The sequence below is a fragment of the Nematostella vectensis genome, chromosome 10 (genome assembly GCF_932526225.1).
Source record: "Nematostella vectensis chromosome 10, jaNemVect1.1, whole genome shotgun sequence".
Taxonomy (NCBI): domain Eukaryota; kingdom Metazoa; phylum Cnidaria; class Anthozoa; order Actiniaria; family Edwardsiidae; genus Nematostella; species Nematostella vectensis.
In genome coordinates, this window is record NC_064043.1 from 5,654,550 (window position 1) to 5,668,663 (window position 14,114).

Below are 14,114 nucleotides of genomic sequence, written 5' to 3' on the forward strand. Positions count from 1 at the left end.
CACAGGCTAGCAACACGCCACCCCTCCTTCGCTGCGCACAGGCTAGCAACACGCCACCCCTGCTTCGCTGCGCACAGGCTAGCAACACGCCACCCCTCCTTCGCTGCGCACAGGCTAGCAACACGCCACCCTTCCTTCGCTGCGCACAGGCTAGCAACACGCCACCCCTGCTTCGCTGCGCACAGGCTAGCAACACGCCACCCCTCCTTCGCTGCGCACAGGCTAGCAACACGCCACCTCTCCTTCACTGCGCACAGTCCTAGTTACGCGCCACCTTTCCTTCAATGCGCACAGCCCTAGTTACGCGCCACCTCTCCTTCGAAGCGCACAGTCCTAGTTACACGCCACCTCTCGTCCACTGTGCAGTCCAAGCTACGCGCCACCTCTCCTCTCCTGCGCCTCGTCCTAGCTACGCACCATCTTCGCCCTTTGCACAGTGCTACGCGCCACCTCTCCTCCACTGTGCAGTCTTAGCTACGCACCATCTCCTTCCGTGCCCACATTCCTAGTAACGAGTCATCCGCATCCCTGTGCAGTTCTAGCTTACGCGGATTTCAAGTAAGGGGAAACCCCGTTGTCCGTTTTTTTTTTGTTTCTTTATATTCGAAGTAAAGAATACTTCGTAGAGAATACGGAAAAGGTGTGTGGGCTTGCTTAAAATTCCCACAAAACTATCAGCGCTTGATGAGGTGTGTGCGTGTACTTAAATCAAAAGTAGTGCCAGTAGCTCTTGCGCAAATATCCGAGTTAGTCTCAGTCTTTTAAGATTTTAATATTTAAAAATATCCGATTAAAACTACGACGGCTGCATGGACGACGTTTTGTGTTCTTGTTTGTTCAAACGCATATGTGGCCTACCTGTAGGCTTTGATAAGTTTTCCGGAACGAAAACCCCGAAAACACGGACTTCCCGTATCACGGCCGCCATCTTTGATAATGCGCTACGCAGGGGATAGGGAAAATGCGCTGCAGGAAAAACTCCGTGTTTTCGTGCCAGAAAAACTATTAAAGACTATCTAAGCTACAATATATGGGACCCAAAATTTGCATCGTAATATCGAGAAACCCGTTGGTGATTATTTCTCGTGTGCAGGCTATTATACTTTGACCGCCAGTATTGTGGATTTAAACACAACCCCGCGTAACAAGCCCCATTTGGCTATGCGCCTCCCCCCCCCCTACGACCCACGTAGTAATACTTCTTAGTTCCATAAAGCTACAGAATTATAACCATAAACACCTTAGCGCCCTGGGCTGGGTTCCTAGAAAGCAGGTTAACGCTAACCAAGAGTTAAATAAGTTTGTTATCCAATCAAATGTCTCGATAACAATATTTATCCGTGGATAAGCGCTAACCTGCTTTCTAGGAACCGGGCCCTAATATTTTTTAGTGGCAAGATGGGGCGCTAATTGGAAGACTTATTTATGTTTTACGCTTAATGTGCGTGTGTTGGGGGTGGGTGCTTATTCGTAACGGGGCGTTTATTGGAAGTTGCGCGCTAAAACGATACCCCTTATCGCCTCTCTTTAGTAGTGAACCTTGGAGCCTCCGGTACCCTGGGTACTAAAACGAGCATTTAACTTCTTCAAGAAGCCAGAGACCACTCAGCATAGCAAAGTAGGTGGTATTTTTTTAAATAAGTTTTTCCATGGTGTATTCCGTATAATCTTGGAGCAGGCCCTCACTAGAGAAGGCTACGCTGGGCACCTCCCCTGTACTGCCGAAATAGTAATCGACTCCATCTACTTTGACAAAGACAACACAACTACTATGTTTAAAATCATATTTTAATACTCCTTTGTGACAAAATCATCCGGAAGGTCTGACTACGGTTATTAATCATTACATTTTCTTATAATTACATTACTGTAAATAAATGCTGCGCGTAACTTCAGACACAGCTTTTTTTTCCTCTCATCTAAACTCATCAAGTGGCCTCCTGATAACCGGCTTTACAGAAAGCTCGTACAGATCCCAGGCCCCGCTCTTTATGTAGCAGACCAAAAGGGACTGGGACTACGTTCCATCAGGCAGTTCGAATCAAAAACTGCTAAAGGGATGTCATCACAGTGTCGAAGCACAATCTCGAACGAGACTCTTATTTTTGGGCAAATCATAACTGTACGGTTTTTTTGGTTTAATATTTGTAGATAGGTTTCACACATGAAATAATATCAATATATATATAAAAAAAACAGCTCGCAATACGATCAAATATGTCTGTTATTACAAAACACAATAGAGTTTAGACAAACTTCGAGGCTGAGCTAGTGATTGACAGGTTCCTTAGATGATTTTTTAAGTAGCTTTTTTTTTTCAATGTTTGATCAGAGATGTCCCGGGGGATATTGTCATCTATCAATCACGGGCGTGATAGGGAATGGCTTCAAGGCAGAGTTACTCACAAGGTAGTCGCATTGTTACATAATATGATAATGATCTGTATTACTCGACTGACTGTCACATAATATCAAAACGAGCCGAGTAATCTCTATCTATCACATTCGTCACTGTACACGAAATGGCTTTATTGTACACGTTATTGCCTTCTGCCGCTTCTAAAAAGAAAAGGGAGGAGTTTTGGTTAGTGATAATGAACTATGCAGGCACATTCATCAGCCCGACCTAAAGGGTCTCCAACATCCCCCAATCAAAATGCGTTATCGAATCACGTGCCCCTAAATGGTCACGTGACGTAGCCTTAAACTGCCCATCTATACTACTGACCGTTCATCCAGATCTCCTTGTTGACGTTGATCATTAAAACAGACCGCAGTCCTTCAGGTTGTTCTTGATGATGACGTCAGTAACAGCATCGAACACGAACTGAATGTTGTTGGTATCTGTTGCGCACGTGAAGTGCGTGTAAATTTCCTTGGTGTCTTTCCTCTTGTTGAGGTTCTCGAATTGCATCTGGATGTAGGCGGCGGCCTCCTCGTACGTGTTTGAGCCTGTGAATGCAAGACGGGAAGGTCATAAGAAAGCAAGAGTAGAGACTTACAGGTTCTCTGTCAACCGACATTTTGTCATCCTCACAAAATACCAAGTGGAAGAAAGCATCCATTTCCATCGGTTGATTCGGAAAAGCTATCGCAAGATTTAAAAATGGAATTGGTAAATAACGTATAAATCGTTGCTTTTAGATGGTTATTTTGAAACTTCTAGAAATAATTTGCCTCTAAATTTAGGACTCTTTAACAACTGGAATATAAATTACTTTACAGTAAACCATAAACTATTTAGTAAAGTGCCATCAAAACTTAAGGAAAAATGTGATTATTTCGGTACTTGTAGCTCAAGTAGTATGTTCATGTAGTTTGAGTGGTGAAGAGGAAGTCCGTCAGGGAACTAAGTATATCATCAACTATTTACAAGTAGCCCACTTGCATTCACTCATTTCAGGTCATAGGGTAAACCTCGTTCTATCGTGTGCCGTTCTAAATGCAAATGCGGCATATGGACCAAGAGGGTTGTTGTATGCTTATTAGAATCTGTTGGCACTTGGAGCATAACACGAAAAGGACGTCTGTGCCCTAAGACACTTTAAAATACCAGAAATACAACCATGATCAACTTTGGATAAATGTTAAAGTGACATCATACCAGCTTGCTTTGATAATAGAATTTACCAAAAAATAAATCACGGCCGTAGTTTTACTTATGGTGGCAGCAGTAAATATGAGGGCCATTGGTTTTTATAAGGTTATAATGCAGCCCTTTTTAAATAACGAAAGCGGTATTGTTAATAAATAGGTGAAAGTTCTGCATCATTAAGATCCAAAACAAGGGTACATTAATATGCCATATTCTACCAAGATTACCTTCTTTTGTCAAAGCTCAAAATATGGATCATCAGGTCTGTAGCCTGGATTTTGAGCAAGTGGGTTCAAAACGGTATACTCAATATTAACATGAGAATGATAATAGGAGATATTTTCTCATGTGAGTAGACCTCCCAGTCGAGTGGGGTGGTTCTTTAATCCTCCGAATCCCCTGGCTACACGGCCTACAGAAATTGTTCGCATATCAAGTATCCATTAAATCAAGTTATCAAGTGTACCTGTGTACTCTGGGAAGCAGATGGTTAGAGGGGACTTGACGATCTTCTCGGCAAAGAGATCTTTCTTGTTCAAGAATAGAATAATGGACGTGTCTGTGAACCACTTGTTATTACAGATGGAATCAAACAGCTTCATGCTCTCCATCATTCGGTTCTATAAAGAGCATAAAAATAATCATCAGTGCAAGAATCATTTTACCAATGCAAGAACACCAATGGAGACAGCAACAGTACAAAAAAAATTGGATCTAGAGCAGATAATAACATAATGAGGTATAAGATAACACCTTACCATCTCTTCATCCTCAGCAAGTACGAGATCATATGCACTAAGTGCTACACAGAAAATTATTGCTGTCACACCCTCAAAGCAGTGGATCCACTTCTTTCTTTCAGATCTCTGGCCTCCAACATCAAACATCCTATTGTACAAAGATTAAAAGTTTAAAAATATCTACAGAGAGAAAACAGACAATTCCATTACTGCTACTACTTGTTTACAGGCATAACAAGAATGTTTTAAACCTTTTATGAACCATAATACAGGAGCGTTTTGGTCAGATTGGTTATTTGTGTTTGGGAACATAATATAAAGAGATGTAAACAATAGAAAAGGTGCTTACAAGATAAGAAAACATCTGAATAAAAACTTTTGGCATACACAGTTTACCATTTCTTAGAGCTGCAGAACTTACTTAAAGTGAAGGTCTTTGAATGTGAAGTGTGTTTCCACGATTCCAGTCGTTTTAACCCTTGTTCTTAGCACATCCTGTTCTGTTGGGACATAGTCTGGAGACCCCAGTCTATCCAGTGCATTTAGATAGCTGCATCAAAGCAAAGTACACAACATATCAGAAACACAACACTATACAGACCATTAAACATTGATCTGTATAATAAATAAGCTATGCTAAACCAATTCTCAATATCAGTTATTTCAGTCAGTTACTTCTCAAACCTGTCAAGTGGAACTTAACAGTTAGATACCTACAGTTTGTCTAATGTTTTGAACCTATTTTCTTGCAACTTTTTGTTGAATAAACTACTTTATATTTGTGAGGATGAATGCTTGCAAAAAATGTCTTGGTTTTGACAGCTTTTAAAGGAAAGCACTTGAATGACATCAATACTTTGGATTGTGGGCAGAGTATTTAAATTATAAACTTCAAGACTGTGTCTCTCTGCCATCTGACCACTTGCAGTGAAGTGTAACCCACATAGGTACATACACTTCATTCATACTAGATGATGTAGTTATCAGCAGTTATCCATTCGATTAACTTACTATGATGCTGAGTCATTGAGCTGGTACTCTCGCGATCTGGCAAAGCATGCCTGTATCCCAGAATCTGACCATAACCTCTTCATTATAGATATGAGTTCAGACGTAAACTTAACATCCTCCATGCTTCCCGCTAATGCAAACATTTCCCTTGCATCATCCTGAAAGAAGATACATAAAAATAAAAGAATAAGTGATTTGTTTATAGGGAGTAGGGATGAAAAAATAAAGAAAATACCTCTTCTTATCTATTAGCAAACAAGCCGACAGTGAAGCAAAAAAAAAAAAAATCCAACCATTGTGCTAGAGTGTGTATTCATTCTAAAAAAGACTAAAACTTCAATTTAAAAAAGAATTTTTAAACTTGTTGTTCACCAACAACAATGTTTTCAGCAAATACATATTGCAAGGTCATGCCTTATCTAGTTCAAGCGAAAATATAAATAGGATTTTAGGCTACCTTTAGCAAGCAAGGAATTAAGAAGGTTTGTCTTACAAATCTACACTTCTGTGACTTTCCCTGACAGTCCTCCTGGTCAAGCCCTAAAAGCTCACTGAGACTCAAGGGGATTTAGTTTTCTACTGAAATGAGAATTTTCATAGGGTACAAGTCAGTGGTACTTACTGCTCTATCGGGATGACCAAACTCTATCTTTAGCGTCCCCATTGCCCTTATAATGGCAATCATAGACTGTATGGTGTTACTGTAAACTACTTGTTTGTACTGTGTACACTCTTCTTTTGAATAACCATGCTCGTGGATAATTCTACAGGAGAAAAGAAGAATGCATAAGCACCAAAAGACAAAACAAAGATTATACCCTTTTTATAGTTATTTTTTCTTACAAAATATTTAAGAAAAATCCAGGATATTATGCCCTAGTAAACATTCGATGCTTTTAAACATGATTATAAGTCTAAGCACAAAAGATCATTTCGCTTATATAGGCTAGGTATGAAACAGTGATTACATTATACTAGAGAGCTCTGTTTTAAATGTTAGGGAAAATGACTAAAAAACCCATCAAAAATTGCAAACTGCTAATTTTAATAATTAATATTAATAATTTAATATTATTTTAATAATAAAATAATAATTAATATTAATAACTAATATTATTATTAATTTTAATAAAAATAAAATTAGGAAAATATGATTAACCATGTTTACTCACTTCATCTGTTTGACTATAGTACTCTTTCCAGATTCACCAGCGCCTGGTAAGATGAAAATAAGGTGAGAATTTAATCACACTAAACTAGATATGGTGTAAACATTGAAATCCTAAATCAGTGAATTTAGAATTTCAATTGATTGCTCGAAGATTGAAGATTGAGTGCTCATTTCCACTTCACATGAATTTACATTTTACTTCACATGAATTATTCATAATAAGATTATCACATGAATTATTCATAATAAGATTGTAAGCAAAACATACAACAATGACAAATGCAATTAAATTAAAAAAACCCAGTCTTTTCTTCATTAAGTTTTTTTTTGTTCATGATAAAAAATGAGTTAAATTTACCCAATATTTCAATCTTTGAAATAAGATTATTGTGGCAGTGAAACAGTATCTATTTAATTTTAACAAATATCCAAAGGTATATACCAAAAACTATGTAAAATCATGGAAATTATTTTGGTACCCCATATTTGGTTGCAGGCTGTTCTGACTTCTAATGAATTCTTTATTAATACTTTCCACAGAGCAAAAAAAGGCACATAAAATCATGTTATTATTACACAGTAGTTCACAATTTGTAACACATTGGTACCCTATAAATTTTCTATAAATACTGTCCACAGAGCTAAATAAAGCCTTGAAAAATCATGTTATCATTACAAAGTGGTTGATGATTTACACTGGTACCACTATTAAGCAGCTGCCTCTGGATCTGTAAAAGGAGGCTAAACAATAGAGGAGGAAGTTCAGAAAATGGCAATGGAAATGGTACAGTATGCCTGTGCTTTAATTATGTAATGCTGGAATAACGTCTATCTCTGAAAGGCATGCCATCTTGTGCATTTATTTTGGTAATGGGATGAAGCCTGACAACCCTATCTTTCCCCTCACTTTCCCCTCGCCTAAGACAGTTATCTGCTCCAGGTATTTGACCATAATCCATAATCTGGAGTTAGATTTCAAAATCTCATAGTTTGGCACATATTTAAATGCGTAAAAATTATGATTACAAAATTGTAATAAAAAAGACACCCAATGAAAATCGCTATAAGACCTTAAAAAACTTATTAGATATGCAATTATAGACTAAAATAGATAAAGATCCACAGGTTATCACATGAGGGAAATTAATTTCATGAATCATGCACTCACACCCACAGGGACCTACAGACAGTCTGTTGACAACATTCTATATTTAGAAATGATCAATAATTTATAAATGTATATACTGAAACCTGACAAAGGCCTATTTGAAACTCAGAACAGATTACTGAATCTTATTATCATAATTTAAATGTTGTTTTAGCTGATCAGATTATACCAAATCATCATGTCGCCAAATAAGAGGGATAAACTAGTACTAGAGAGCATCTCAAAACAGGACAAACCCCAGAATTATATATCTTAATCATTAATCAAGGGTGGACTCAAAACTAGAACATAAAGATTTAAAGTGCAATGGAGGAACACCCACTAGACAGTTATCTACATAACATCTGAACTCTTTATTCTGAACAACAGCCTTTTTGAATTTCAAAAGGTAGATATCATTAAAGATGGAATTGATCAATTTCACAATATAGAAGCAGCGACAGAGATCTAAATAAAGACCGACTTCACCACACAGCCATGAGGTTATAAAAGTAGCAACAAAAATAAGTTGATAAAGTAATTGATACTTTCCCCCACCAATAAGCTAGAGGGAGATCAAGATTGTTATAAACCACTAGGGTGAGGTCATAAATTATTTTATGCCTTGTGGTTAAGATTAACATAATATTGGACACATGTTGAGGCAAAAAAGCATGTGACCAAGGGATTTCAACAGCAGATTGGAAATAAATCTGATAAACAATCAAAGACTGGAATGAAAAAACATTGACTCAAGAAAAACTTAAACACAAATATTTGCTTCCTTGATTGTTTGGCAAGTGAAGTAATTTCACTGAGAACCATATAAATCTCGATTAGGATTTCAATGGGATGATGGCCAAGGTTCAGATCACAAAAAAACCACCATCAGGAAACTATGACCAAAAAACAGAGGTAAAATTTTACTGGATGGCAAGTCATACTGCTGTTTTCAAACGAAAAAATAAACATAAATCAAGGTCTAATTATGGTATAAGGTCAAAATAGAAATAACAAAACAGTTTGATGTGAGTAGTAGGCATTGAATCTCTACATGCATGTTTCTCCCAATCTGGTAACCATGGTTTTATAACAGGACAGAGTTAATGAATTTATGTAACAAATTTACTGAGGTGTTAAACCATTTCTCACTTATCCAAACCATTATAACGCAACCAAAACATTGTGCATTTTCTGTCATGACATGTAATATTCAAGGAGGGGAAATAAAAATTCTAGGGTCGCAATCACATAAAATTACGAATGTAATGGTTTTATTTCTGGCAAACTCAAAAGACATGTAGTTGAAGACAACATATTTTGAAAGGCATCTGTGACGTTTATTATTTCCAATAACATCTTAATACTTAAAAAGCGCTGGGATGAAATAATTGCGAAACAAACCAGGGTAAACCGAAAGGCATTTTAATTCATAAGCCATTAGATTAACAAGCACGACAAATCCGATGTATGTGCTTGCGATTGTATGTTTGTCTTCAGGAAGACTGGCTAGTTCTAATTTGACAGTTCTTTCAACTATTACCGAGCACACCGAATATGTACGTTTAATTGAGTGACGATTAGAAAGAAAAACTCGCGCGTTCACAGGTAGAAATGATGGAATAAACTGAAATCCTAATACTTGAAAAAGTGTTTATAAATACGCACAACTAAACAGGACTTCGATTAACGACATCGACTGGTGAAGGCCATTTTGTATTAAGGGGGTAACATGAAATCGAGATAACGCGAAGAAGAACTCTTGGTAAAAACATAGAGAGCTTTATCAGAAAAAATATAAAGAGGTGTATAATGATTTTTATATTTTTAACCCTTTCAGTTATTGTTTGCTCACAGTGAAGTGAGTGATGAAGGAAATAAATCTTCAGGGCCGCAATGTGCCTTGTCAGATCCGAAAGAATACCGAATAAAAACAGAAATCTGTCACGTTCATAAATCTCGAGATTGCGGGGGAATATCACGAGAAATCGATCGAATAAGGAAATTTCCAAGTAGATAAATTTGAATATTTCAATCCGTTGCGAATTAGCGCCGTTTCTCTCTTATCGTGAGCATGCTGAATAAATTAGGGTTTTTGTCGTCTAAAAACACACGAGCGGCAAAACCAACTATACACGGATCAATAGGAATCATATAAACATAGAACATAGTCGTTTCTTGTTTAAAATGAACACGCAGTCGAAATCAACGTCCACCCATGCACGTTATTTTGAGCACAATGGAAAGCGAAACATGCTGTTTGATCGAACGTTCGATCGGCCACGAAACTGACAGCTAAATGTCCGGACTATGAGGAGAATCGAACGGGATACGGCAAAGGGGGTAGTGTTTATCGGTGATCTGATCGAACTTGTGCAGAGATAGTAGAGAAATACACCATGTCAATGGCGCTTATGACAAATACAAAAATCCTTAAAGATCTGCATGTCATTTGCGCCACACGAGTTTTACTCGGAATATTATACATACTGGATGATATCACAATTTTAACATTTCTTAGTAATCCTCATTTTTCGAATGGGCAACTATTTGGGAAAGGAACATTATTTTCTGGACTGGGAAAGAAACAATCAGCTCGAGAAAGGAAGTGACAGAACTAACCGATTGATGTTTTGAAATTGAATGCTGCGCGTTCGAGATGACAACGTATCCAAAAGCCTTAAAAACATCCCTTGCATAAACCTTATATCGATAACTATAAAATCCCAACACCGAGACCTAACATAAGCCCCAAATAAAGAAAAGGTCTACTCCTGAGAAAGATCTTGGGTATAATTATCGATAAACAGGAAAAACAAGACGGAGGTTGCTATGCTGTTATGAACAACTTGTCTACAAGTCGCTGCACGTTCTACGAACTTCAGGCTATAGAGTTCTCAGACAAGACATAAAACACTCGCTTCCATAACGAAACGAGACCCATAAAGAGGCTCTAGAAATTGTCAGAATCCCCTGATCCCAGCGTAAGAACGAAACCCAACCAACTCTTGACAAAAACAAACACATATTTTTTTCAGGACCTGAATATTTAACTCGCGATCGATTTGACTCGCGATCGTCGAGGTAAACTTCAGGTTTTAGCATTTCCAACAGTGACTTACCGAGCAGTAATAACTTGACTTCTCTCGCAGCTCTTTCGCCGTCTGCTCGGAGATTTTTGTCGATCATTTTGCTGCGTTCTGCAGCCGCCTTATCCTCGGCGCTCAGTGTACAACCCATGATCAGAAATGGTCGACTTCGCCACTCGGTCTTTGCGATAAGCTTTTACAAAGCTACAGCGATAACACCCGTTTTACGGCCGGCCAGGACTAAAGAATATTTGTCCGAAGATAATTCCGTGTCGCCAAATATAAGGATTTTGTTCTCATGAGTCCGCCATAAAGATTTTTTTGAGGATCGCTCGTCCGAACGGTAATGGCGCTTCTTGTAAGAACCTTACAACCACGCCCGCACACTAAGCAAACAGGCCGCAGGGTACTCTGGGTAGCCTGGTACTCAGAAGTCCCGGATGACTGTCACGCTCTCGACAAAACAAAAAACAAAAAATCTTGTTGAGAAGAACAATGAATTCAATTCGATGATTCGCGAAGATATAAGAATGGTATTTCGTCTATCTAGTAGCTCCTCTCATATGTCATTGGGTAATTTGCTGTCGTATAAATAAGCGAAATTCTGATTTGCAGTTTGAATGTTCAGTGATGGCTTATTTACCGGATAGAAAGGAAAAAACAAAACAAAAACAACTCCCAGCGGCGTAGCCAGGATTTTTAACAGGAGGGGGCCCAAAAGGGGCTTTTAAGGCATTTTCTTCTGTATTTAAGATAATTTCTCATACATTTACTGTATTTTTTTTGGCTGCTAAAAGGGGGGGCCTAGGCCACCCCCCTGGCTACGCCCCTGCTCCGTACTTTAAACAATATATATATTTTAGCTTGTCTCAGGGTCATCGAGGTGGTGTTGAGAAATCCAGCTGGGGTGTGAGGGAAGAGAGGCGAGGCTGCAAAAAAAAAAAAAAAAAAAAAAAAATGGAGAGGGGTTCAACACAAAGAGAACGTAACTCTCTGTTCTCTCTAGGACCTAGTACTCTCTGTGTGACCTAATCTCCGTTTCCCGGCCTACTGTAAGGAAAATCCCGGAATATCCCCCTTGATCCTTGTTTTCGGTTCGGATCATGACTTGATAATTAATGAAAAAAAAGGACTCCGAATGTTCCTATAGAATTTCATTGCTCGCTAAATAGAGGTAATGTTTGCTTTAGGTCGCGGGAATTTTTTAAGCGTCCGTGACGTCTTCATCTCGTATTGATTTGAAATTCCAAAGCAATTGCTCGCGAATGATGACCCAGTGGCTATGCAAAAGGCATTCACGTTTCTGCTAAAGCGAGGGCGGAATCCCTTACGTGCGAGAGATAACAATTTAAAGTTAATTATAGTTTGAGGTGCACAATTTGTATACAGGTGCCTGGAAATAGAACATTTTTTTCACGACTTTTTATTGTTCTTGTTTTTCTCGAAGCCATTTTGACCAGAATGATGTTTATCGTTTGTAGATGAACCACACGACATGAAAACATATCAAAGGATAGCATAAATGAATAGGCTATCCATTAAATGTATTCATTGATATGTTTTTTTTTTCCTTCAATTTTTTCTGGCGTCGTGGACGAAGGGAATGAAAAAAAATGTATTCTTCTGTGTCACAAGCCATTATGACGTATAATAGGGATGACATCATTGCAAACAAGCTTGCAATATATGAAGTAATAACAGAGAAAAGATGGACTGTTATTATCTATTTTATGGTAATTGAATTGTAAAACGTCACCCTTTATAGGTTAAAAGTTTTTTAATGGTACCGTAACAACAGTGAAGACACAGACCCATTTGAGTGATGTCCCAGAGAAAGCGGAAAAGATAATTAAAATTCAGCAAACGCTCATAACATCTCAACATATAATCATTTGTTCTATGAAGCGAATTTGAACTCATATTCAAAACTTTTGTAAAATTTCTACCGAAATATCCCCTTACGCACTTACTTTCAGCGTTACTCGTTTAGTTGTTGTATATTATATTCACCAAAAGAATGACAACACTCTAGTTTTTTGACATCTGCCAATCTCGGTTGGTTGTTGTTGACATTGCGTTGCCATTAATCCTTCTTTCTCTGACAACATCATAATAAAGCGCCTTGCATATGCAATTGAATGTTTGCCTTGGACGGAGTTTAAAAATTCCATTGAGTACAAAAAGAGTAAACGATAAAAATATGGCATGTATGGTCCTTTTTCCCGTTTGTATTTTCCTGTTTCCTGTCCTACTTCAAATTATTCAATACTTCAATCAAGGACTCATATTCACAAAAAACGCGCTAGTCTCCGACAAATCAAGACCACTGTACCTATTTTAAACCCCTAAATAAACTAAAATTTTCCATAATATGAAGAGAAAAATCGTTAAAGGTTTTTGCAGAACACGTAAAGGCGCATGGTTGTCTATTCGATGGCCGTTTTTTGAGCACACCAACGAAAATGGTTTCGACAAACAAACGAGGTTGCTAAGTAAGCTGTTTATACAGCTTTATACATTGTGTAAAGAAATTGAGCACCAGATCGGTATCTCGTCAGTGTTTGCTTAAATTTTAGCTGGATACGAAACCATCAATTTAGACCACTAAACTTTACTAAAGATCATACGTAAAGCAACAAAAAATCGCATTTGTTTATATGTGCTCTGCTACAAAACTTCTGCTTCAATGTTTACTATATGCCATTTAACTTTTAACAACGAAAACATCCGAAAACTTCATTTAAAGAAGGTCAGTTACATCCGTACAATATGTTTACAGCATCCATTTCCATCGGCTTATCTAAGAGAATATTTGGGATATTTTAATCAAATAATGCCAATAATAAAGTATTAGAGGTCATTGGGCGGAAAAAGGTGTGTCATTTCTTATATTCTTTTTCCATATGACATTCATGACTGCCCCCCCCCCCCCTCTTACTCCGCCAGTCCTGTATACGCGCCTGTCTACTTTTTTTATAACAATTTTGGACGATTATTTAATATTTCAGCGATGATTCAACTCGTCAGCACGTGAAACCGAAAATATATTGTTGTCGTTCAGCTCCTGTTGAACCAATAATAAGATAAAAGGTCTCGGGTGGAGAGGTCATTGGATAATACGATACGAAGGAGCGCATGCGAGAAGTAGGGCGAACATGGGAACGCTAAACTCACGATGCGGAGGAAAATCTCCAGTAAAAAAGCACACACACAAAAAGGAAAATACGGAAAATATTTGATTGGGACGAAAGAATAGTAAAAAGAAAAAGTTTAGGAAAATGATTTTGCTAACGTCGTAACATACCGTTAGATTACAATGTTATGCTAGAGTTTCTTTTCCTTTTGCGGCATTTTTGGTCGG

At 37.9% G+C, this 14,114-nt stretch overlaps 1 protein-coding gene across 1 annotated transcript; it reads right to left on the reverse strand.

The window, feature by feature from the left end:
* Positions 1-1,770: 1,770 nt before the first annotated feature.
* On the reverse strand, positions 1,771-11,142 carry LOC5522111 (guanine nucleotide-binding protein G(i) subunit alpha). Its single transcript, XM_001641705.3, has 9 exons — positions 10,787-11,142; positions 6,519-6,561; positions 5,969-6,110; positions 5,347-5,504; positions 4,757-4,885; positions 4,354-4,483; positions 4,062-4,215; positions 2,729-2,952; positions 1,771-2,559 (listed from the first exon to the last, which is right to left on the reverse strand). Exons 1-8 carry the CDS (start codon positions 10,902-10,904, stop codon positions 2,762-2,764), a joined length of 1,065 nt encoding a protein of 354 aa, XP_001641755.2. The 5' UTR covers positions 10,905-11,142; the 3' UTR covers positions 1,771-2,559; positions 2,729-2,761.
* Between the last annotated feature and the right edge of the window lie 2,972 nt (positions 11,143-14,114).

Excerpts from the sequence above, each read along its gene's own strand:
- LOC5522111 (XM_001641705.3), bottom strand. The coding sequence starts at position 10,904 with ATGGGTTGTACACTGAGCGCCGAGGATAAGGCGGCTGCAGAACGCAGC. Across the intron at positions 6,111-6,518 it reads ACTATAGTCAAACAGATGAA|AATTATCCACGAGCATGGTT; the intron begins GTGAGTAAACAT and ends TTTCTCCTGTAG. Across the intron at positions 4,886-5,346 it reads CTCAATGACTCAGCATCATA|CTATCTAAATGCACTGGATA; the intron begins GTAAGTTAATCG and ends GCTTTGATGCAG.